The 25,576-nt window shown below is 44.2% G+C and overlaps 1 protein-coding gene across 1 annotated transcript; it reads left to right on the plus strand.

The window, feature by feature from the left end:
* Positions 1–6,559: 6,559 nt before the first annotated feature.
* On the plus strand, positions 6,560–24,909 carry CD14 (CD14 molecule). Its single transcript, XM_089661610.1, has 2 exons — positions 6,560–6,723; positions 16,273–24,909. The coding sequence occupies exon 2, from the start codon at positions 16,286–16,288 to the stop codon at positions 17,678–17,680; it is 1,395 nt and encodes a 464-aa protein (XP_089517736.1). The 5' UTR covers positions 6,560–6,723; positions 16,273–16,285; the 3' UTR covers positions 17,681–24,909.
* Positions 24,910–25,576: the final 667 nt, after the last annotated feature.

Genomic DNA, 25,576 nt, shown 5'->3' on the forward strand with positions numbered 1-25,576 from the left:
TACTATATGGGCAACAATGAGACAACCCCCAAAACAGGAATGGTTTTACAGGTGGGGGCCACTAACATTTTTTTCCCTACTCATCTTTTCTGACTGTTTTTCACTACTTTTGCATTTGGCTAGGGTCAGTGTCACTACTGGTAGCATGAGGCGATACCTGACACTACAGAGGTTGCACAGGCAGTTTAACTCCTCCAGGACGGCACATACTGTAAATAATGTAATGAACAACAATCACTCTCAAAATATAAACATTTAGCCTGCATTTACACCTGAGCATAGCATATTCCTGGTGATTTTGAAGTTTTTTTTTTAGTTTGTTTCCTAGAGGAAGTTCTTCAGGCATAAACACGCGCGCTAAAATGTACAAAAACATGCATAACATGTATATACAGGCTTTCCTTTGAAGACTATAGAGCCATGAACACCTATGTACTTTTTTGAGCATAGGATGTAGAGCACTGGGCGACTGAGCATATATTTGTAAACAGGGACAATTAGAAAGAATGGGATTCTGCATGCTGAGCAGAGTTAGGTAACCTCAAGTGTAACAATCTGCTGGCCTCTACTATCACGACCATGAACACCCATGTTCCAAAGCACTTACAGTATATTCCAAAAAACTCATGTAATTTTTTGAGCATAGGATGTAGAGCACTGGGCGCCTGAGCATATAATTGTAAAAAGGGACAATTAGAAAGAATAGGATTCTGCATGCTGAGCACAGTTAGGAAAGCTCAAATGTCTACTATCTGTATTTGTAAATGTCTGTAAGCTATGTATGCACTTTCTGGCTCTCAATTTTTGGGTAAAAAACATCAGAAGGAGGAAGTGGAGGGACAGAGAACTGTGACATTACATACACAGGAACTGTTACTGCAGTTGTATTTTACCCAGATCAGAAGCAGAGACTGTTAGGCAAGAATTCCTACATTCTAGCAGTTTATCTGCAGTTGCCCATAGCTTCTTTAATGTGTATCCGAATCCTTGTGACAGATATAGCTCTGTCCAGTTGTAATTATCTCACATGCACAGAGCCAGATACCTAGGTCCATGCTACTATATGTATATAGTGGTCACCTTGCTGTATGTTGGTAGTCGAGCCTGTTTATTGCAATAGAGTTTATATGCAGCAACTGTTATTTTAGCTACCCTGTCCCTTCTGGTCTGGGATTTTATAGCTAGTTTTAATTCAGAGCACAATAACCTGCATAGGCTAGAGATAGGTTGGGCATCCAATGGCTGCTTCTGGTAGTGAAAAGTCCACTTTCATGACAGATTAGATCCTGCCAGGGACTAGGGGCAGAGTAGATAGGCTGACTCTGAGTTCTAGTGCCACACCACAGTTCCTGCCAGGTAAAAAACTGTGTTCCAGGCTGGTTGGACAATGGCTCAAGTGTCTCCTCATCACCACAGATCTTGTATATGAAGAGGATTTTTGGGGTATAGAAAAAGTGCAGAGACGCTGGAAGGGATGAATATGAATATGAAATGTAATGTATCTCAAAAAGAAACTCACTGGTGAGAATTTACAAAGAATCTTGCACCATTATAATGCCGCAAGAAACTGGCACGAGTAACATGTGCCAAGTTAACAAAGCAGATAGACCTGTTTCAGGTCTATCTGTGCCATCCATGCTAGTTTCTGTCTCAGTGTGAAATAGAATTTGGCATGGATTCTGTGACTAATCAACAAAACGATCTTGACGCACCCACAAAATCATGCCTCCATTTTTAATATATTCTCAAATAATTAGTCACAAACATTTGGGACAGGATGCAGACATTCAAAATATAAAGACCAAATGAGAGCAGATTTAAAAAAAAAAAAAAAGAGACACCAATATACACTATATTGCTAAAAGTATTGGGACACCCCTCCAAATCATTGGATTCAGGTGTTCCAATCACCGCCATGGCCACAGGTGTTTAAAATCAAGTACCTAGTGTCGCAAACCCGCGCATCAGAGATGGACACGGCTCAACCATTTTGGCTTCAACCTCCATCTTGGCAGAGGAATTAACCCTCCTGATATATGTTATTCCCTCATTCTCATTCCCCCTCCTTTCCTGAGAGGCACAGTGACAGATGTGTGTGTGTTAAAAGTGTCACAGGCCAGATACCAGCAGGGAGCCACGTGGTACTGCACTGCTTGGGGAACCTGTGTAGTTTCACACATCGTAAAACAGATAACGAGCCTTCCCAGAAGTTGAAAGAAATGCTGACCTGATGAACCTAGCGCAGCATAGGTGACAGAATTAGATGAACACTTCTCAAATTAAATTTTCCCCTATGTTTCATATCTTGGAATATGAGAGAGCTACATAAAAACCGAACCCCTCGTCAGATGGCCAATGAGCAGATGAACAGTTTGATGGGTCACTCATTTATCATCAGGGAAGCCGGAACATAGAACTCGCGAACCATGCCACATATAATTTCATAATTCATATCTAAATAATCCTCAGGCTTATCTGCATAATAAAATACCCGCGGGTGGACTGTCGCTTGTGCAGATGGAACGTTATGGAACAGAATATGAATTATGAAAGATGTTGGCCCCAGTTTAGGGTCCCGCCTGACGACCCCTCCCTGCACAAGGGATTGATTTGTTACTTCAGAACCACCCCCTGCTGGGAAACTTTAAAACAGGCTGTCAAGCCTAAGGAAGATAGAATTGAAGACATCTCCCATTTTTCCATCGTAACAGCGGGAGATCAAAGCACCATTCTGCTCTAAAAAACTTGGATCTGCTTACATCAAAGGCTTGCTGGCAAGTAACGTAACCGTTTAACTTCTCTCTGTTATCTCTTTGCTGTTCTATGCTGTTTCCTGTATATGTATATATGTATATAAATATATATATATATATATATATATATATATATATCTTAGCTACATCTTCTCTGTAAATATTTTCATTGCACCTGTTTGACCCTATTAGTAATAAATCTCTCTTTCTGAAAAAGTGTTGAACTGTTTCTATAACTCTTAATTGCAATTTACGAATCCCTGCCTTTAAAGAGACGCTACTGTTTGTTTAACTCTCTGTATAGCCGGCCTGTGTCAATGACCGGGTTATGCGGACGATTATTTCAATTATTATAGTGTTATAGCGATATTGCGAGTTTCCTCTTTCTCTGTACAAAAAGGAGGTGGTGGCAGTTTGAAGGGTTAATTGCGTAATTAACTCGACCCAGTAACAATCGCTCAGGTTGCAGGTACATAGATTGTAGTCCATTAGCTGGAAAATCTTTGTGCAGGGTGCGGCTGTGCGTGGCATTGTTACGCATGTCACATCGCGGTTTGGATCGGCCAGTCCTTCGGTCACGAGTTTGGTGAGAAGGTCTGGGGTTTGATGCCACGATCGTGACATATTGGACATCGCGATCGTGAGATTGTCGCATTTTGGTGGCGGCAATCTTGCGATCCGTGACACCTAGGCATGCAGACTGATTCTTTAAACATTTGTGAAAGAATGGGTCGCTCTCAGGAGCTTAGTGAATTCAAGCGTGGTACTGTGGTAGGTTGCCACCTGTGCAATAAGTCCATCTGTGAAATTTCCTTGCTACTAATGTTCCATGATCAACTGTTAGTGGTATTATTACAAAGTGGAATCAACTGGGAACAACAGCAACTCAGCCACAAAGTAGTAGGCCAAAATGACAGAGCGGGGTCAGCGCATGCTGAAGCGCACAGTGCGCAGAAGCCAACTGTCTGCAGATTCAAAAGCTAAAGACCTCCAAATGTTGTGTGGCCTTCAGATTAGCACAACAACAATGCATAGAGAGCTTCATGGAATGGGTTTCGATGTCCGAGCAGCAGCATCCAAGCCTTACATCACCAAGTGCAATGCAAAGCGTTGGATGCAGTGATGTAAAACACGCCGCCACTGGACTGTAGAACAGTGGAGACGTGTTCTCTGGAGTGAGGAATCACACCTCTCTGTCTGGCAATCCCATGTCTGGTTTTGACAGTTGCCAGGGGAACAGTACTTCTCTGACTGCATTGTGCCAAATGTAAAGTTTGCTGGAGTGGGGATTATGGTGTGTGGTTGTTTTTCAGGGGTTGGGCTTGGCCCCTTAGTTCCAGTGAAGGGAATTCTAAATGTGTCAGCATAGCAAGACATTTTGAGCAATTTCATGCTCCCAACTTTGTGGGAACATTTTGGGGATGGCCCCTTCCTGTTCCAACATGACCAAGCAAGATCCATAAATACATAGATGAGCGAGTTTGGGTTTGAAGAACTTTACTGGCCTGCACAGAGTCCTGACCTCAACCCTCTAGAACACCTTGGGGATGACTGCATCTGATGGAGACTGCGAACCAGGCCTTCTCGTCTGCCATCAGTGCCTGACCTTACAAATGTGCTTCTGGAAAAATGGTCAAACATTCCCATAGACACACTCCTAAACCTTGTGGACACCTTTGTAGAAGAGTTGAAGCTGTTATAGCTGCAAATTGTGGGCCAAATCAATATTGAACCCTACAAACTAAGACTGGGATGCCATTAAAGTTCATGTGCGTGTAAATGCACCTACCAATACTTTTGGCAATATAGTGTATATAAACATAGTCAGGAGGGACGCCTTGAAGATATCTAGAAGATAAATGTAATACACTTGCTAAGCACATGGAGGTGTATCCAAAAAGGGGGTGTACAACTTGTAATATGGGACTAACAAATACTGTATAATTATAAGACCTTATCACTGCTCGTGTTCATCCAGAAATAAATATACACCAGTGCAATCTGTAAAAGTTATAGAAATATTCTATTTGGCATATTCTACTGCATATGTATTAGTTATCCCCCTCAACACTGTAATTACTCTCTACTGCCAGTTTAACTATTGTATATATTCACTGTTTACTTTAAGGAGTGTTCCATATAAGTGTTACTCCTGAAATGTTGTTGTTACATGATGAAGATGCAATGGGCTAACAAGTAGGGAGGGATACATTTTAGACCCCATGCACACAGACATTCAGCAGTCAAGGCACAAAATCCCCAGTGTTTTCTAGCGCCCAGGGGGCCGTACTTGTCTGAACGCAGCTGTCCTTGGGTAAACACCCAGCATCAGCATTTACCTGCATATGAATGTCTGTATTCCCTTCCCCCCCCCCCCCCAAGTGTGCCACTTTCACATTTTGGGAGAAGTACTACATACACATGCATGGGTTGTCGCCAATGGCAAAAAAGATTGGCATTTAGTTGACCACTGCCATACACATGCGGTTCTTCAGGAGAAAGCACTGGCGATTTTACACCTCAGCACCTAGGAGTTGCTAAGTGTCTATGCGCATGAGGCCTTCATGGAGAAAGTAAAATTTTAGTTTGAAGGAGGAAGCAGGATAGGTCTTAAACATATAAGTTTTCAGGGATCACTTAAAGGCAGACAAAGTGGGAGATAGCTTGACAGATTGGGGAAGGGAGTTCCAGAGGATTGAAGAGGCTCTGGAGAAGTCCTGAAGGAGAGTATAGGAGGAGATGATGAGGGAGCCAGAGAGCAGCAGGTCTTGGGAGGAGTGAAGAGGGAAGTTTGCACAATATTTTGAAATTAGGTTGTAGAGAGGTGCCTAATTTATATTTATGTGGCTACCTCACCTGCTATTGCCCCATATTGTGTTTGAACAGATGCTTTTGAAGGCAGAGGAGAGACCAGGGGTCTAAAAGTCTATCACAAGGAATGTTGTTCATCCCTTGTTATAGCAATAAAGTTAATATAAAAACATTTCTTAAGAGACAATGAAAAACATCAAATCAAATCAAATAAATAATATATATATATTTTTTTTTAAAGTATCCCCGTCGTTCTGTACAAATGCAAGTGCACACATAGGTCTCACACGCATATGTAATTGGCAATCGCACCACACGTGAGGTATCACCATGAATGTCAGAGTGAAAAGAATAATTCTAACTCCAGACTTCCTGTGTAACTCCAAACTGGTAACCTGTAAAGGCTTTTAAAGCCTTGCCTATGGAGATTTTTAAGTACCGCAGTTTGTTCCGATTCCCCTGGCATACGCAATTTTCAAGCATGAAATGTTAGGTTTCTACTTACTCTGCGTAACATCATCTTTTATATTTTACCAAACATTTTGGTATTATATTGTGTTTGTGTGCATTAAAATTCATTAAAGTGTATTTTTAAAATAAATAAACACCGTGCAAATATTGTGTGACATAAAAAAAATTGCAACAACCAACATTTTTTTCTCCATGGCCTTTGCTTCCAGAAAAAAAAAAATTATATATATATATATATATATATATATATATATATATATATATATATATATATATCTTGGGGATTTTAAGTAACTATTTAGTAAAAAAAAAAAAAGAAGCAGATTTTTACATGCATGAGAGAGGTGTTAGAATAGGCCTAAGAGTAAAGCTTGTGAAATTGTCATAAAAATGTGTCTCTATATAACTCTGGAGTATGTAACTTTAACTTTTGTTCCCGCCCCTAGCCTATTAAATCTTCGATGTAACACCTTTCCGCAGACTCAGATTCTTTCCTGCAGCTCAGTTACGAAATGGGAATTTCTGAAAAGGAAGTCTGTCCTCTGCATTTTTCCTGCCAGTGCTTTTTTTTCTACTCCCAACTGAAGAACTGCAGAGAAGAAAATGAGCTGGCTGCCTTTCAGAAATGCAGCGCAGAAACTGAAAGGAAGCACACAACTTTGACAGCACATCTATACAAGTCAGAGAAGTAAGTTGTTTTGGAGATATTGTCTCTTTTTTTCTTGTTTTTTTTTCTCTTTACCATGTATATAAAGAGGATGTGTGAAAAAAAGGATATTCAAAAACCAACTGATTAATTACCTGAAAATAATCCAAAAACCCCAGAATGATAAACAATATTTTAACAAGTGTGAATACATATATAACAAAGTATTTTAATCGGAATACTAATTGCAGTAATGTTGTAGCCGAATGAGTCTTCTGATATAAGGGAAGAACTGTCAGCTGAGACAACGATACAGACAGCATGCTAGACAATAGATTCAACAGATTTCTTGTTCCAAAACAGTTGCAATCCATAGTTTATTACTTATCAGTTATGCAGAGTAGAGTTCAAATCTTTGCCGACTAATGGAAAACTAATTGTACTTACCCTTTAAAGCTTATCACACATGTTGGTCTGACTGTGCAATCTTTTTTATATCTTAAAAGAACATATTTATGGTGCAAGGGCCTGTTTGATCAGATGCAGATTCATTGTATTGTTTAGGTATGTCCTCATATCACGTTTTGGTAAATCTAAAGATGATTGTACTGTCATATTGTAATGTGTGTAGTAAGCATAAGGGACTTGTCAAGACAACGGACACCCACACAGCCGTGGTCTCCATACGCCCACCTGGCCACGTCATTTATTTACAGAGTTCTGTGAATGGGAAACTACAACTACCATCAGCCTTTGCGACTGACGGCTTGTAGTTCTCAGTGAGCTACCAGAGAGCTATGCCTGTATGAGGTACTAGCGTGAGCATACAGCTTACCAGCCCTGCATTGCACATGTGATCTGCTGATCACGGGTGCAATGCTTTACTGGCTCCAAATAAATAAATAAATGCACATTTTTTTTACCTGCAAAAAGATATGCATTTATAATTTTTGTAAAAAGGTGAACCTGTCATGGACACTGGCTGCAGGGACCTTCTCTGCCCACATTCACCCTGTTAGTTTTTATTGTCATATTTCCCTTTCAGTGACATTTTTGAAGGAGTATGTTCTTGTATCTGCCCTAAGGAATCTATCACTCCATGTTCCTCCTACAGCCACTGAATGCCTGTGGGAGGGAAAGAAGGATGAGCTGGCATGAACATGGACACATTAATTCCTCTATACGCAGCTGCCCCCAACACTCCTGCTATCCACCTTCTTTCTGCTGCCATCTGTACACTCTGGGGCCCCTCATGCTCTCTGGTGCCCCTCTGTGCTCTCCGGCAGCCCCCTGCCATTTCCTGGAGCCCCCCATGCTCTCCGGAGGCATCCCGCGCTCTCTGGCGGCCGCCACTTTGCTCTCTGCCCCCCCCCTTTGCTTTCTAGTGCTCCCTCATGCTCTCCGACCACCCCTGAGGTCTTTCACAGCCCCTCTTCTCCCCCACAGGTTCCCCCCTCCCCTCTCCCACCTCCTGCTGCAGGGGATACTGTCTGGATGGAGAGCGGGGAAGGGACTGGTAAATATGTAATTTACCAGCCCCATCCTTTTCTGAATGAAATCCTTTTCGGTATCGATCACTAATTCTGTCCATGCATAACTGAGGCATAGTAAATTGTGTTTACTATTTATTTATTTTATTTATTTATTTCAGGTACTTATATAGCGCCGTCAATTTACACAGCGCTTTACATATATATTGTACATTCACATCCGTCCCTAACCCTCAAGGGGCGTACAATCTAAGGTCCCTAACTCACATCCATACATACACATATTAGGGCCAATTTAGACAGCAGCCAATTAACCTACCAGCTTGTCTTTGGAGAGTCGGAGGAAACTGGAGTACCCGGAGGAAACCCACACAGGCACAGGGAGAACATGCAAACTCCAGGCAGGTGGTGCCGTGGTCAGAATTTGAACCAGCGACCCTAGTACTGCCAGGCGGAAGTGCTAACTATTTAGTCACTGTGCTGCCCTAATTTACTGCCACAATGCCTCAGTTTGTGAATGAACAGGAAGCTCTCTACAGAGCTAGTCCTATCCATTTCTGTGTAGAAGAGAAGGAGATTGAGTGCTGTGTCCTCAATCTTCTTTCTCTGTCTCAAAATGTAAACATCAGAGGTCTGTTTAGACCCCGGATATCTCACCAAAGCCCCTCCTCCCCAATGAGGCTCCAACAAAAATTTCAAAGAATAATAAAATAATAATATTGTAAAAAAAAAACCCAAATTAAAAAAAAAAACTATTGGCATGAATGGCGAAACTACCAGGGTCATTAGGTCGCACTTGTGTCCAACCCTTGCGTTCTGTCAACGGGCCAGGGGGCCTCTCATGGTTTCTTGCATTGAGGCTCTGAAGGTTCTAATTACACCACTGTAATCAATGCTAGTAGGCTTTAAAACCAAATTGAACTTTACATTTATATCAGCAAAATACAGTTCAGGCACATCAAAACAAAAGGGGTGTGAAGCCTTGCAGTTTGATCCTTGAGAAGGCAACCACAATCTTGTAGAAAGTCCTGTCTCCTGCCAGCATGTTGCAGAGTAGGACCTTTGCACTCTAATTGGAAGCAGTAGTCACTTTTCATAGGACTGACACACTCACGACTAAGTCAGAGCCATTAGCTTTTCTGTTTGGAGAGCTGTAGATCTGACTAAGCAGTGGGTATGTTGGATCTCTGCAAAAAGATTACAGCTTCCACACAGAAAGGATGAGTCCTTTTCTGCAGCATGATGACAGGGGACAGGCTCTTCTGCTCATATTATAGCTGATTTGCAAAAAGAAAAAAAAACATAATATTTTGAGCAACTGTTGTTTTGCTATACCTGATTTAGCAAATTTAAACTGAAAGTTTAGTTCAAATGACATTAAACATTGGTTTAAAAAATGCTATTCAATTCAATACATCAAAAAAGTACCTTATATTGCTAGTAGCCGAATCTTAATTTTTTTTTGGCTGCTGCTGTTGCTGCTGTCATCTGCCTTACTGTTAGAAAGTGGTTATGTTTGTTTCCATGGTCCCACTGTAAGTTGGAACATAGCCACCCTCTTTTGCTCACTTCCAAGATAGACCAGGCACTTGTAGATTTGTATTGTGGATACAGCAGTGCACATGACCACAACTAAAGTGAACTGTTCCTTCCAAACAGACAGAAGAAAAGCACAGGGCCATTAGGTAATGAGTGTACTGTATATTGATTATTTTTGGAGAATTAATCGTTTAGTATCACTTTAAGCTTTAATGCTGAAGATTAGGTCATGCAAATTTTACAAAGGTTACATTGGTCAGATTGGAGCAATGTAAGTATATATATGCCATACTTATGGGATCTCTGTGGAAACCGCAAATCACTGTAGTAGATACAACTACTACAGTGATATCTATTTGCTTCCAGGTGCCATTCAGGAAACAATTTGCATTATCTCAATGAACACAAAGCGTTCTCTGAGTGGACAAAGTAGAGAGCCAAATTCATAGAGAAAGTGTTCTGTGAATGGCGCCTGTGCTAAGCATGCAACCTCCTCTGTTCATTCTGCAGCAATGCAGCCACTCAGAATTGAAACCGGAAGCTAGTGCGGATCACTGTAGTAGCAGTGTCTACTACATTGATTTCCAGCTTCCACATGGATCCAATCAGGGTCCAATTCATAGAGAAAGTGTTCTGCGAATTGTGCCTCTGCCAAGCATGCAACCTCCCCTGTTTACTAGGCAGCAGGGCAGCCACACAGAATGGAACCCGGAAGCTAGTGGGGATCACTGTAGTAGCAGTGTCTACGACATTGATTTCCAGCTTCCACAGGGATCCAACAGGCATGGCAAATACATACTTACATTGCTCCAAGCTGGACCAATGTAACTAAGTAAAGCCTGAAATACCTAAACTTCAGCTCTAAGTTACTGAAGTATTACATTTGAAGAGCAATAATATGTATGTTGAATATTGTGTAAATTATTGTGAAATGATGCCATGATGGAACTTACAGTGCCTTGAAAAAGTATTCATACCCCTTGAAATTTTCCACACTTTGTCATGTTACAACCAAAAATGTAAATGTATTTTATTGGAATTTTATGTGATAGACCAACACAAAGTGACAAATAATTGTGAAGTGGAAGGTAAATGATAAATGGTTTTCAAAATTGTTTACAAATAAATATCTGAAAAACGTGGCATGCATTTGTATTCAGCCCCTTTTACTCCAATACCCCTAACTAAAATCTAGTGGACCCAATTGCCTTCAGAAGTCACCTAATTAGTAAACGGAGTCCACCTGTGTGTAATTTAATCTCAGTATAAATACAGCTGTTTTGTGAAGCCCTCAGAGATTTGTTAGAGAACATTAGTGAACAAACAGCATCATGAAGGCCAAGTAACACACCAGACAGGTCAGGGATAAAGTTGTAGAGAAGTTTAAAACAGGGTTAGGTTATAAAAAAAATCCCAAGCTTTGAACATCTCACGGAGCACTGTTCAATCCATCATCCGAAAATGGAAAGAGTATGGCACAACTGCAAACCTACCAAGACATAGCCGTCTACCCAAACTGACAGGCCAGGCAAGGAGAGCATTAATCATAAAAGCAGCCAAGAAGCTTATGGTAACTCTGGAGGAGCTGCAGAGATCCACAGCTCAAGGGGAGAATCTGTCCACAGGACAACTATTAGTCATGCACTCCACAAATCTGGCCTTTATGGAAGAGTGACAAGAAGAAAGCCATTGTTGAAAGAAAGCCATAAGACGTCCCGTTTGCAGTTTTCGAGAAGCCTTGTGGGGGACACAGCAAACATGTGGAAGAAGGTGTTCTGGTCAGATAAGACCAAAATGGTACATTATGGTCTAAAAGCAAAACATTATGTGTGGTGGAAAACTAACACTGCACATCACCCTGAACACACCATCCCTACCGTGAAACATGGTGGTGGCAGCATCATGTTGTGGGGATGCTTTTCTTCAGCAGGGACAGGGAAGCTGGTCAGAGTTGATAGGAAGTTGGATGGAGCCAAATACAGGGCAATCTTAGAAAAAAACCTGTTAGAGTCTGCAAAAGATGTGAGACTGGGGCAGAGGATCATCTTCCACCAGGGCAACAAACCTAAACATACAGCCAGAGCTACAATGGAATGGTTTAGATCAAAGCATATTCATGTGTTAGAATAGCCCAGTCAAAATCCAGACCTAAATCCAATTGAGAATCTGTGGCAAGACTTGAAAATTGCTGTTCACAGACGCTCTCCATCCAATCTGACAGAGCGTGAGCTATTTTGCAAAGAAGAATGGGCAAAAATTTCACTCTGTAGATGTACAAAGCTGGTAGAGACATAGAAAGACTTGCAGCTGGAATTGCAGCGAAAGGTGGTTCTACAAAGTATTGACTCAGGGGAGCTGAATACAAATGCACGCCACACTTTACAGATATTTATTTGTAAAAAATTTTGAAAACCACTATCATTTTCCTTCCACTTCACAATTATGTGCCACATTTTGTTGGTCTATCACTGTCACGGAGTGCCCGTGCCTTCCCCACCCCCCTTTGCCTACTGTCTCTCTGCCGCCTCCCTCCTCCCCTCCCTCCCCCCTTGCAGACTCCTCCATCCTGCCAGCCTACATCAAAAGACTGTGCAGGACAGGAAGAAACGCCCCCTGTGGTGCGGTTAGCATCTCTCCTCTGGCAAAGCAGCTAGAGACAAAGGCCGCGCTCCTCCCCCGCGTGGCCGGAGTGAGGGGGGCGTGTCTCGCTGCCCCGGCAACGTGGTGCCGGGCCGGCTGTTGCCGGGGCAACCCGGAAGTGTCCTGCACGACTTTAAATAGGCTGGCGCGGGACCAGGCCGCCCTCTCTGCCCTGTGCACACTGCTGGAATCATCTCCCTGGAAGCCGCTGGGAGGTCCGGGTGGGGACCGGGCCCCCACAGCCATCCCCGCTGAGCGCTCTGCATAAGACTCTCTTAAAGGTCAGAATCATCCCAGGGACAGACCCCGCACCGCCAAGACCCTGCCGAGCCCCTGCAAGCCTGCTGTGCCCCTACCTGCCGAAGCCCGCTGTGCCCCTGTCTGCTGATCATGGGGCCCCTGGGAAGCCGTCCTGTCTGCTGATCGCTGGGGGCCCTGGGAAGCCGTCCTGTCTGCTGATCGTTGGGCCCCTGGGAAGCCGCCCTGTCTGCTGATTGCTGGGGCCCTGGGAAGCCGCCCTGTCTGCTGATCGTGGGGCCCCTGGGAAGCTGTCCTGTCTGCCGATCGCTGGGGGGCCCTGGGAAGCCGTCCTGTCTGCTGATTGTTGGGCCCCTGGGAAGCCTCCCTGTCTGCTGATCGCTGGGGCCCTGGGAAGCCGCCCTGTCTACTGATCGTGGGGCACATGGGAAGCCGTCCTGTCTGCTGACCGCTTTGTCCCTGGAAGCTGCCTGTTGCTGAGCGTCCGCATGTCACCTAACCCCCTCTGGAAGCCGCCTGCTGCTGAGCACCTGCAAGACGCCTATCGTGAGTGTCCCTCAAAGCCATGAAGTGTCCCTATTGTGCGCACAGACCACCCTTGTCCTGAACTGTCCCTGTTGTGCGCACAGACCACCCGTGTCCTGAACTGTAACTGTTGTGTGCACAGACCACCCGTGTCCTGAGCTGTCCCTGTTGTGTGCACAGACCACCCGTGTCCTGAACTGTCCCTGTTGTGCACACAGACCACCCGTGGCCTGAACTGTCCCTGTTGTGTGCACAGACCACCCGTATTCTGGACTGTCCCTATTGTGCACACAGACCACCCGTGTCCTGAACTGTTCCTGTTGTGTGCACAGACCACCTGTGTCCTGAACTGTCCCTGTTGTGCGCACAGACCAGCCGTGTCCTGAACTGTCCCTGTTGTGCGCACAGATGACCCGTGTCCTGAATTGTCCCTGTTGTGCGCACAGACCACCCGTGTCCTGAACTGTCCCTGTTGTGCGCACAGACCACCCGTGTCCTGAACTGTCCCTGTTGTGTGCACAGACCACCCGTATCCTGGACTGTCCCTATTGTGCGCACAGACCACCCGTGTCCTGAACTGTCCCTGTTGTGCGCACAGACCACCCGTATCCTGAACTGTCCCTGTTGTGCGCACAGACCACCCGTGTCCTGAACTGTCCCTGTTGTGCGCACAGACTACCCGTGTCCTTAACTGTCCCTGTTGTGTGCACAAACCACCCGTGTCCTGAACTGTTTCTATTGTGCGCACAACCCACCCGTGTCCTGAGCTGTCTCTATTGTGCGCTCAGACCACCCGTGCCCTGAATCGTCCCTAGCACGCTGTGTTGAGGCCAGACTCCACAGCCCAAGTCCCGTTCAGTCCCCATGAGCCCGATGTCCCTAGAAAGCTGGGTGGAAGCTGTGCTGAGGCCAGACTCCACAGCTAAAGTCCCATTGAGTCCCTGTGAGCCTGATGTCTTCCCTAGCACGCTGTGTTGAGGCCAGACTCCACAGCCCAAGTCCCGTTCAGTCCCCGTGAGCCCAATGTCCCTATAAAGCTGGGTGGGAGCTGTGCTGAGGCCAGACTCCACACCTAAAGTCCTGTTGAGTCCACGTGAGTCTGATGTCATCCCTAGCACACTGTGTTGAGGCCAGACTCCACAGCCCAAGTCCGTTCAGTCCCCGTGAGCCTGGGAAGCTGTCCTGTCTGCTGACCGCTGGGGGGTCCTGGGAAGCCGTCCTGTCTGCTGATCGTTGGGCCCCTGGGAAGCCTCCCTGTCTGTTGATTGCTGGGGCCCTGGGAATCCACCCTGTCTGCTGATTGTGGGGCCCCGGGGAAGCCATCCTGTCTCCTGACCACTTTGTCCCTGGAAGCCGCCTGCTGCAGACATCCGCAGGTCACCTACCTCCCTGGAAGCTGCCTGCTGCTGAGCGTCCGCAAGTCGCCTAACCCCCTCTGGAAGCCGCCTGCTGCTGAGCACCTGCAAGACACCTATCGTGAGTGTCCCTCAAAGCCATGAACTGTCCCTATTGTGCGCACAGACCACCCGTGTCCTGAACTGTCCCTGTTGCGTGCACAGACCATCCGTGGCCTGAACTGTCCCTGTTTTGTGCACAGACCACCCATGTCCTGAGCTGTCCCTATTGTGCGCACAGACAACCCGTGTCCTGAACTGTCCCTGTTGTGCGCACAGACTACCTGTGTCCTGAACTGTCCCTGTTGTGTGCACAGACTATCCGTGTCCTGAACTGTCCTTGTTGTGCGCACAGACCACCCGTGTCCTGAACTGTCCCTGTTGTGCGTACAGACCACCCGTGTCCTGAACTGTCCCTGTTGTGCGTACAGACCACCCGTGTCCTGAACTGTCCCTGTTGTGCGCACAGACCACCCGTGTCCTGAACTGTCCCTGTTGTGCGCACAGACCACCCATGTCCTGAACTGTCCCTGTTGTGCGCACAGACCACCCGTGTCCTGAACGGTCCCTGTTGTGTGCACAGACCAACCGTGTCTTGAACTGTCACTGTTGTGCGCACAGACCACCCGTGTCCTAAACTGTCCCTGTTGTGCGCACAGACCACCCATGTCCTGAACTGTCCCTGTTGTGTGCACAGACCACCCATGTCCTGAACTGTCCCTGTTGTGTGCACAAACCACCCATGTCCTGAACTGTCTCTATTGTGCGCACAACCCACCCATGTCCTGAGCTGTCTCTATTGTGCGCTCAGACCACCTGTGCCCTGAATCGTCCCTAGCACGCTGTGTTGAGGCCAGACTCCACAGCCCAAGTCCCGTTGAGTCCCCGTGAGCCTGATGTCGTCCCTAGCATGCTGTGTTGAGGCCAGACTCCACAGACCAAGTCCTGTCGAGTCCCCGTGAGCCTGATGTCCCTAGAAAGCTGAGTGGGGCTGTGCTGAGGCCAGACTCCACAGCTAAAGTCCCGTTGAGTCCCCATGAGCCTGATGTCATCCCTAGCACGCTGTGTTGAGGCCAGACTCCACAGCCCAAGTCCCATTGAGTTCCCGTGAGCCCGATGTCCCTAGAAAGCTGGGTGGGAGCTGTGCGGAGGCCAGACTCCACAGCTGAAGTCCCGTTGAGTTCCCGTGAGCACAATGTCGTCCCTAGCACACTGTGTCGAGGCCAGACTCCACAGCCAAGGTCCCGTTGAGTCCCCTTAAGCCCACTTACCGTGGGTGTCCCTACAAGCCGCATGCTGCGGAGTGCTTTGAACTGTCCTGATTGAGTATCTTTCATAGTTCAATAAAGCTTTGTGTGTTCCCCATCTTCTTTGCGTGTTCTGTCCTGCCTACGCTTCCGTCACAATCACCTAAAATCCCAATAAACTACATTCACGTTTTTGGTTGTGACATGAGAAAATGTGGAAAACTTCAAGGGGTATGTATACTTTTTCAAGGCACTATATAACCACTATACTTTCATTTGATATTCTGACAAAAGTTTGCTCTTATAAGTTTTTAGGCATTGATGTCTGAATGAATTACCTATATCCTCAGATTCCCCTGCAGTTAGAAGTGCCAGAATGTCATCAGAGCTTTCTAGTGTTAACAGAAAACCCCTTTAATAGTATGGGCAAATATTCAATTAACTTGCTTTTTTTAATCCTTTTTTATTCTTGTGTTTTTTCTTGCGCTATTTTCCTAGAAAACGTTTCACAATGAAGGTCGGCCATTCCTTTATTGTCATCTTTTTATTTGCTCAGAAGATCCCAGCTTCAGAAGCAGATTGCACCTATGATCCCTCCCTTAGACATTGTTCCTGTTTGTTTCTTGACTTGAACAACATCTTGTCTATCATTTCATGCATTACGGCTACCAGCTTTGAATTCACTGGAGGAAGCTACGTGAAAGCAGAAAATTTTATTATATACAACTTGGAACTGCAGCAAGCTCAGAATGAGGTTCAAGGTCAGTTAACCAGGATCAGCTTTGTAAATGTCGTTTTGTCTGAGGATTTTTTGTCTGGCTTTATAAAATGGTTGCAGAAGATTCCAATCACTTTGCTTTCATTTGAAAACACAACTTTTGTGGGCCAATATAGTTGGACAACAGAAGCAAAACAACCTCATATATCGTCTCTGCAGTTCATCAATGTGTCTTCACATCCATTAACACAGAGAGATACTGTGTTCTATGGTCTTGGAAACTGGATGTCCACACTGGGAAAGTTAACAGTGTCCAAGTGCAACTTGATGACTTTTCCATGTAACATCAGTTTGAATTTTAAATATATGTCAGATCTAGACCTATCGGAAAATCTTCTTCAAGAGGAAAGTCTCTCTTCTTCTTTTTGTAGTGGCACATTTCCCATTCTCAAGATATTAAAACTTCAGCATAATAATTTAGTTAATTTTGAATCTGTGTGCCAAACACTAAGGAAGTACAACCTATTGGCGCACTTAGACCTAAGTCAGAACAATTTCTCAAACATGTCCTATTCTCTTTGTGAATGGCAGCCATCATTAATTCGCTTAAATTTGTCTTATACTGGCCTGAAGCATGTTGATATTGGTTTGCCTAACAACTGTGAAGTTCTTGATTTAAGCCACAACAAAATCGAAATGCTAAATATCTCATTGCCTAGACTGAGAGAGCTTTATCTGTCCTACAATGCATTTACAACTATATCCCCAATGGGTAATCTTCCCTTTATTCAAGTCCTAGCTGTTGATGGAAATCTTATTGAAACCATAAACAGAGGTCAGCTACAATACTTTGAACATCTAAGAAGTTTTAAAGGAGATAATAATCCATATACCTGTTCATGTTCTTTCGTGATTGAAATGAGAGAAATTGCAGAAACTGATTGGGTAGTTCAAAAATGGCCTGAAGGATACATATGTAATTCCCCCTCTTCAATTAAGGATATGTTGGTTGATGACGTCAATCGTTCATTCTTTGAGTGTCATACTCATCTCCTAATACTTTTGATATGCATCATAATATTATTGTTAAGTATAGCAATAGTAATTTGCTTTGTTAAGATTCATCGGAGTAACAAAACAAGATCTCCACGGACAGACAGCAGAAATTCGAACAATGTGCAGTTTTAATAGGAATTATTTTTTTTCTTGAATCGACTGGATGCAGGTGAAGCAGTTTATAAAATGTACTTTCAGAAGACATCTTTATCAAAAACATGGCAGACTGCTTTCATTGGTGACCATTTGCAATTAATCAAAGGTGGTTAAAAGCTAAACCCAGAATAAAAACATTTAAATATTGCAGCTTATCAGTTGTTAGGTGAGGTGGCTCCATTAATTTTCTGCAAATCCAGCGAAGAACACACGTGCTGTTTCTGGGTGGCTATGCTCATGCCTTCACTGCAGTGTTTCTGGAACTTTTTTTAGGCAAAATTATGTACAGTCTCGAGCACCCTTTAAAATTATAGACGGTCTTGAAGCACCCCATTCTAAATTGTAAAAAAACTATTCTAATGGTTTTATATAGTGCAGCAACATCCACTAATGTAAGACGCCCAACGTTGGAGGTGATTAGTCTGCCAAAGCAAATACACCTTTGTCACTGGTACTGACTAGTATTCCAGTGTTTCTCTTCTCCCTCAGTTTTTCTTCATCACTGAGCTGATGTGACCCCAGACTGATGGCGAGGGGCAGGGGAGGGTCAAACAAGGATGCTGCGCAGGCAACTGAAGTCCTCCCTATCCACCGCTGATATCATTGGTTGTCAGGACGCTGAAGGCTAGAAGATTGTAATGGTGCACAATGAAAACCGATGGCTTTGTGTAACTAAAAGGCAGGCTTGTTCCACCCATTGGCTTGTATACAAGTTTTGGGCAATTTTTTGGCATTTTGCGTACTAGTTCCAGATCTGTGACTCAAAAAGTATGGAAGCCAGTGGGTCAGCATAACAACCAGGTAATTAGCATTTTAAGAGGAGGTTAACAATGACAATTCCTATGTTTCACTTACAACAGGCTTACTTTAAAGGACAACTATAATAATATTATTGAGTCAATTTTATGCGTTTTGTTTTGTTAAGGATTGTAAGATTTTAAACTGCTATTTTATATACTTTTTTACGATGCATTCAGTATTTGTTCATAAATAAAGACATAATATAAAGCAGAGATTTCCCAGAGCACTATGGATTAGTTCAGGGGTAGTTCAGCCCTATGGGCTTTTTGAGTCCTTTGGTTTGCTTGTAATGAAGTTGAATAGTATTAACGCCCCGCAAACGCCTTGAAAACACCCCGCAGACACCCCGCAAACACCTGCCAGGCATTTGAGGAGTGTCACCATAGACTTGAATGGGAAGCGTTGAAAGGCTTCAACTCCTCCTGACTGGACATGAGGTGTCAATTTTGCCACGACCCTAATGCTTCAGTGTGAACAGTACTGTGTGCGGCCATGCGTATAATTTTCATAGGCATTTTAGGAGTGTTAAAAACACCCCTCAAACGCCTGCAAAATGCCTGCTTACATCCCTACCCTCTTTAGCTGCTGAGGCAGCAGCCAAAGGTGTTTACATGTCACAGCAGGAATTAAGCCCCCTGTTGCTATGGGTGGGTACTACCACCTGCCAATCATGACCTATTCAAATAAATGGGGCCACTCTGCAAGCACCCCACAAGTGCATGCTTCTACTGGGTCCAAAAGGTTAAAGCAGTTGGCAAGAAAGTAACACACCACTGCCTGTTTAACCCCTTGTGCACTAGCACAAGGTTGCAGGGCACTTGCAGAGCAGCCTCATTCACTTGAATGGGCCATGCTTGGCAGGTGCTACACCCACCAATCATGATGACAGGGCATAGAAGCCAGCACTACAGAGGAGTAGTAGAGCTGTAGTAGGGAGCGGCTCCTGCTCCCTACTACAGTTCCAGCTTTAAAAGTAGTCCCTCTGCACTGCATTCAGTTTGATGCTCTGGGATGGTGGATCAGCAAGCCCTGACCATGATCTTCCAGTCACCTGGCTGAGATCTACAGGGAGATCACGATCTACTGGTTGCTGACTCCTGGGTTAGTTTATAGAGGCATGAAAAGTGCCGCAATGCAGAGCACAATGACCAAAGTTCACATTCCAGGTTTACCCTGCAAACGTCAGTCCAGCAGGGCCCTGGTACGGCCTCCAAAGCTGCTGCTGAGGGAACAACACTCCAGAACGTTGTCGGGTACAGACAAGCTCAAGCAGCATTCCTCGAAGTCGTGATTGAAATCAATGAAAGAAATAAACAGAATCTTAAATTAAATAAAAATAAAAGAGCAAAACAACAGTTTGTCTTTCTTAGCAGAGATAAAGAAAGGGTGCCCAACCTACTAGGATACTATCAAAAAACTGAGGTCTGGAGGTTGGAGATATGGGTTCTACAGGTCCAAGTCTCCCGAAGGTGGCAGAATTGCCAGTTGTCTAAGAATTACTACGTTCCTGTGTTTGTTTATTACATTATGAGGCTAGTGCAGCAAATAAATGTATATGAGACTTGTTTCATAGGGTCTTTAGTTGTACTGTACATTTTAATTAAGCTGTAATCTGGGCCAAACAAATATAGTCTAAACACAAAAGGCATGTGTATTTTATATATGAGAAAATATAGATGCCAGATTTTTGTTATCCTAAGTGTTCAATCCCTAAACTCATTCCCCTTATGGTCCCGTCACATAGGCCACCACCTATGTATTTCCATATCTTCCAGATCTGTGTGGGGAGGTGCAGCATGGTGTGGCGGCAGAGTTCGGTTGCAGATAAACTTGAAACTTGTATTTAGCAGAATGCCAATGTTACAGACACCCTAGCAGGAGAGCGCTGCTTAGGGAAATAACTCACAGTTCAATGCAGTCAAGACGTGGTTGAGGAGAGGTTCCAACAGCGTCTGTTTCAGAGGGTGAAGTGCGGCCTGGCTGGTCTGGTCCCAAGAGGGGAGCCTTGCTTCCAGGTTAGTGAGTCCCTAGCCTGTCCTGCCTCATTAAGGACTTTTCCCTACTGCTAGTTACTTTCCCTAACAAGTGGGATCTCTCTCCCTACACTAGCCACTCGCACAATGTGAACCAAAACCCAGGGGAAGGGACTTAAATAGACACTGGTTACCCAAGATGGCTGCCAAGACTCCATTGACCCAGGAAACACGTCATTAGCAATAAAGGTCTGCACACCACTATTAACTGCACCATTCTGCAACCAGCAAAATATTATTATTTAGTGTGCTTAAACCTCTCAACAGTGTATCAGTCTGTTAGAACAATCATTTTTATTGTATAGATTAAGCACACCACATAGCCAAATTGTTTTAGCAATAAGTTTGTATTAGGCATACAGTATACTGTACATACAATCACCTAACAGGTACAGATAACAAGTATGTCATCTAACATGAAGCACAATACAACAAAGATGTACATTCCATTTTGAAAAACTGCAAAGAACATGCATGCACATAGGTTCAATGAGCTACACTTAAATTGTTACTAAACCCAGGACCCTGCATTCACTATATCTGGTTTCTCATGGTACACAGAACATGGAAATACAATTTTAGTAAATATAAACTGCTATATACTTTTTCTCATCAGCAGTCTTGTAACTTCTATCAGCGTCCAGCAGAGCTCTGGTTAAAGCTGGTAGGAGGAGTTTTCATTTTCCCCTGACTGTCCTATGAGGCTGCATAACCCCTGACCCTCTGTCTGGACAGTGCTTATTGGCCATGTGGTAATCACAAGCACTCTCCCAAGAAAAAAAAAAATATCTCTAGCAATACACACCAAACTGAGCATGTGCAGCTTGCGGCCAAGGCTCTGTTCTATCAGCAGATGGATGGGGGACAGTCAGGGGCGGACTGACAACTCATCTGGCCCCCGGGCAATAGGGGATTATGGGACCCCTGTGTCCTTGCCCACACTCAAAAAAGCCTACAGTTGCAAGAAAAAGTATGTGAACCCCTTGGGATTACGTGGAGTTTTGCATGAATTGGCATAAAATGTGCTCTGAACGTCATCTAAGTCACAACAATAGAAGAACACAGTCTGCTGAACATAATACTACACAAACATTAGATGTTGCCATGGTTTAATTGCACATAACATGTAAACATTCACAGTGCAGGGAGGAAAAAGTATGTGAACCTTTGGACTTAATAACTGGTTGACCCTCCTTTGGCAGCAATAACCTCAACCAAACATTTCCTGTAGTTGCAGATCAGACCTGCACAACGATCTGGAGTAATTTTGGACCACCCCTCTTCACAAAACTGTTTCAGTGTAGCAATATTCTTGGGATGTCTGGTGTGAATCGCTCTCTTAAGGTCATGCCACAGCATTTCAATCGGGTTGAGGTCAGGACTCTGACTGGGCCACTCCAGAAGTCGTATTCTGTGCTGTTGCAGCCATAGTTTTGTTGAATTACTTGTATGCTTTGGGTCATTGTCCTGTTGCATCACCCATCCTCTGCGGAGCTTCAGTTGGCGGACAGATGGTCGTACGTTTTCCTGCAAAATGTCTTGATAAACTCTGGAATTCATTTTCCCATCAATGACAACAATCCGTCCAGGCCCTGAGGCAGCAAAGCAGCCCCAAACCATGATGCTCCCTCCGCCATGTTTTACAGTGGGGATGAGGTTTTGATGTTGGTGTGCTGTGCTTTTTTTTCTCCACACATAGTGTTGTGTGTTCTTCCCAAACAACTCAATCTTGGTTTCATCTGTCCACAGTATATTTTGCCAGTAGTGCTGTGGAACATCCAGGTGCTCTTTTGCAAACTTCAAAGGTGCTGCAATATTCTTTTTGGACAGCAATGGCTTCCTCTGTGGTGTCCTCCCATGTACTCCATTCTTGTTTAATGTTTTCCTTATTGTAGATGTGTCAACAAAAATGTTAGCATGTGCCAGAGATTTCTGTAGGTCTTTAGCTGACACTCTGGGATTCTTCTTTACCTCATGCAGCATTCTGCGCTGTGCTCTTGCAGTCATTTTTACAGGACGACCACGTCTAGGGAGAGTAGCAACAGTGCTAAACTTTCTCCATTTGTAGACAGTCTGTTTTACCGTGGACACATGAACATCAAGGCTTTTGGGAGATACTTTTGTAACCCTTTCTAGCTTCATGCAAGTCAACAATTCTTGATCGTAGGTCTTCTGAGAGCTCTTTTCTGCGAGGCATGGTTCACATCAGACAGTGCTTCTTGAAACCAGTAAACCCAAAACAGGTGTGTGTTTTTTAAGGGCAGGACAGCTGTCAGCAACACATCCAATATCATCACACTGATTGGAGTGCACATTTTATGCCCAATTCATGCAAAACTCCACGTAATCCCAAGGGGTTCACATACTTTTTCTTGCAACTGTATAAAAAAGGTACCAGGGGCATGTCATGGGGCCCCCTACTGAACCTGGGCCCTCAGGCAGTGCCCGAGTGCTCGAATGGTCAGCCCGCCACTGGGGACAGTAGAAGAAGGGGTGGATCAGAGAAGACAGGATCAAACATCCTTTTTACACAATGTGGAGGATTAACCTCTTAGGTACCACAGTGAGTATAACAAGCATGCTTTATTGCATATACAGACTGATTTTTACTGTTGTGGGTTTAGTAGCACTTTAAAACATATAAGAGCTGATGTTCAGAAATACATACAAGAATACTAAAGAGGATCCAAAAAAAACTTTAAAACATATAAGAGCTGATGTTCAGAAATACATACAAGAATACTAAAGAGGATCCAAAAAAAACCCTTTCTCAAGAACCTCCTACCTGGTAGGAGCTCATTATAAATACACAAGGCCGACCACAGATGGATCGAAATTCGGACGGTTCAGCAGGAACTGTCTATTGGCAGGCTGGTTGTACTGGAGTCGATCGACAGATCAACTTCAGTACAACCAGCCTGTTGGGTTTTTCGGTGTGATGACTATCTGCAACTACAGCTGCCAGCAGTGATCACTGTATTCTGACGGTGGGGAAAATTCCCACTGTCAACTCAGAATACAATTGCACAGCTGGAGGGATTCCCCCATCAACACTAACTGTGATGAAGGGGGAATTGTGTGATCTTCTTTCCTTCTACCTGCGATTGGAGAAAAGAGAATTGTATAACCTACCTGTTGGCTGCTTGACAGTGTGTGTGTGTGTATATATGTATGAATGTATGTGTGTGTGTGTATATATATATATATATATACACACACAAACACTTGTGTCTTTGAGCTTTGGGGTGTACACCCTAATGCAATAGGCTGCACACACTTATGCCTAAAGGCTTCCTGTTAAAGAGGAGTAAAAAGTCCCCGCTGATGTCCTACTGAGTGTGGGAGGAGGACGAGGACAGAGCTCAGGCCTCCCCCCTGGCCTGAATGGTGTACGCCATTGTAGCAAGCGTGCACACAGAGATGGACGCGGTTCAACCATTTTGCTCCAACCCTCCATTTTGTTAAGAATTCCCAATGTTGTCCCATCATCCCCCCTCCCTCTCTGTTAATTTACAGTGACATGTGGCCTGAGTGATGAGGAGTGTCACAGGAGGCCAGAGCACAGTAAGGAGCTCCGAGCTATAAAACCCCCAAGGGAGCTGGGGCCTCCTGTCTAAAGAACCTGTGCAATCTTGCACATCGTAAAAGGATAATTCAAGCCTTCCCCTGAGTTCAAAGACATTCCAGAGGAGTAAGAAACTAGATTACACTTTTAAAATCCATTTTTCCTCTATGTCTCATATCTTGGAATATGAGAGACTTACATAAAAAACAGGCATATCTTCAGATTGGCCACGAGAAGACAAACAGTTTGATATGTCACTCTCCTTGGCTGGAATATATAGGAAAGCAGAAAATTACATCTCTTGAGCCATTCAGGTATGTATATCATATTTCATATCTAACCGTTCCTCAGATGCGTCTGCATATTAATTTACCTACGGGTGGTATGGTACTTGTGCCTAGGAAAAGTTATTAGCCAAAATATGAGCTAGGAGAGGTTTTTGGTTATAGTTTGGGTCCCCGCCCAGACAACCCCTCCCCAAATGAGGCATTGGTCCTTGGTTTCAGAGACACCCCTTGCTGGGGGACTACAAAATAGGCTGTCAGACCTAAGAGTTGAAGAATTCTCCCTTTTAACATCAGAACCAACTTCGGAGACGGTGCCCTTTTGCTCTGAAACTTGATCTGCTTACCCCAGGACTTTTTGGCAAGTACTTATCTACCTAACTTTCTTTCTGTTATCTTTTTTGCTGTGCTGTTGTTCTCTGTATGTTGATATATAAATTGGTTACATCTTTTTTCTGTAAATATTTTTATTGCACCCTTTTGACCTTTTAGTAATAAATCCTACTTTCTGAAAGTGTTGAACTGTTTCTACTGCTCTTTATTGCAACTTGCGAATTCCTGCCGCTGAAGAGTGCTACTATGTGTGTTTAACCCTCTGTATAACCTGTCTGCGGTGATAATGGTATACAGACGATTATCTAATCATCCTAGTGTTATTGCTGATATTGCCGAGTTTCCTCTTTCTCTGTACAAAAAGGAGGTGGTGGCAGTGTGAATGGTTAATTGCGTAATTAACCTGACCCAGTAACAATCGCACTTAGGCTGCCGGTACATTGATTTGTGGTCCATTAGCTGGAAAATCGTTGCGCAGGGTGCAGCTGGGCGTGGCATTGTTATGCACGTGACATTGTGGTTTTAGATTGGCTAGTCCTTTGGTCACGAGTTTGGTGAGAAGATCAGGGGTCTGACACCGCGATCGTCACTGGCTGGCAGCGTACGTGGGATAGTTGCATTTGAGCTTCAGTGCATTGTTAGGAATTAGCTCTGCACTGAAGGATTGTAACCTGTGTGGAAACAGTCCTTAGAAACAAGCTGTGCATATTTTATATAAATAGAGAGAGAGAGAGAGAGAGACATATTGCAACAGCTCCTTCCTTTTTATGCTTCCTATTCTATCTTTGCTTGCAATTATGCCTGCTAACGCAGAATACAAGAAAATGAGCAAAAGTGATTTGAGTGCAGAATGTGC

The sequence above is a fragment of the Staurois parvus genome, unplaced genomic scaffold, assembly GCF_062004578.1.
Source record: "Staurois parvus isolate SC_StPar_1 unplaced genomic scaffold, SC_StPar_1.0 ptg000006l, whole genome shotgun sequence".
Taxonomy (NCBI): domain Eukaryota; kingdom Metazoa; phylum Chordata; class Amphibia; order Anura; family Ranidae; genus Staurois; species Staurois parvus.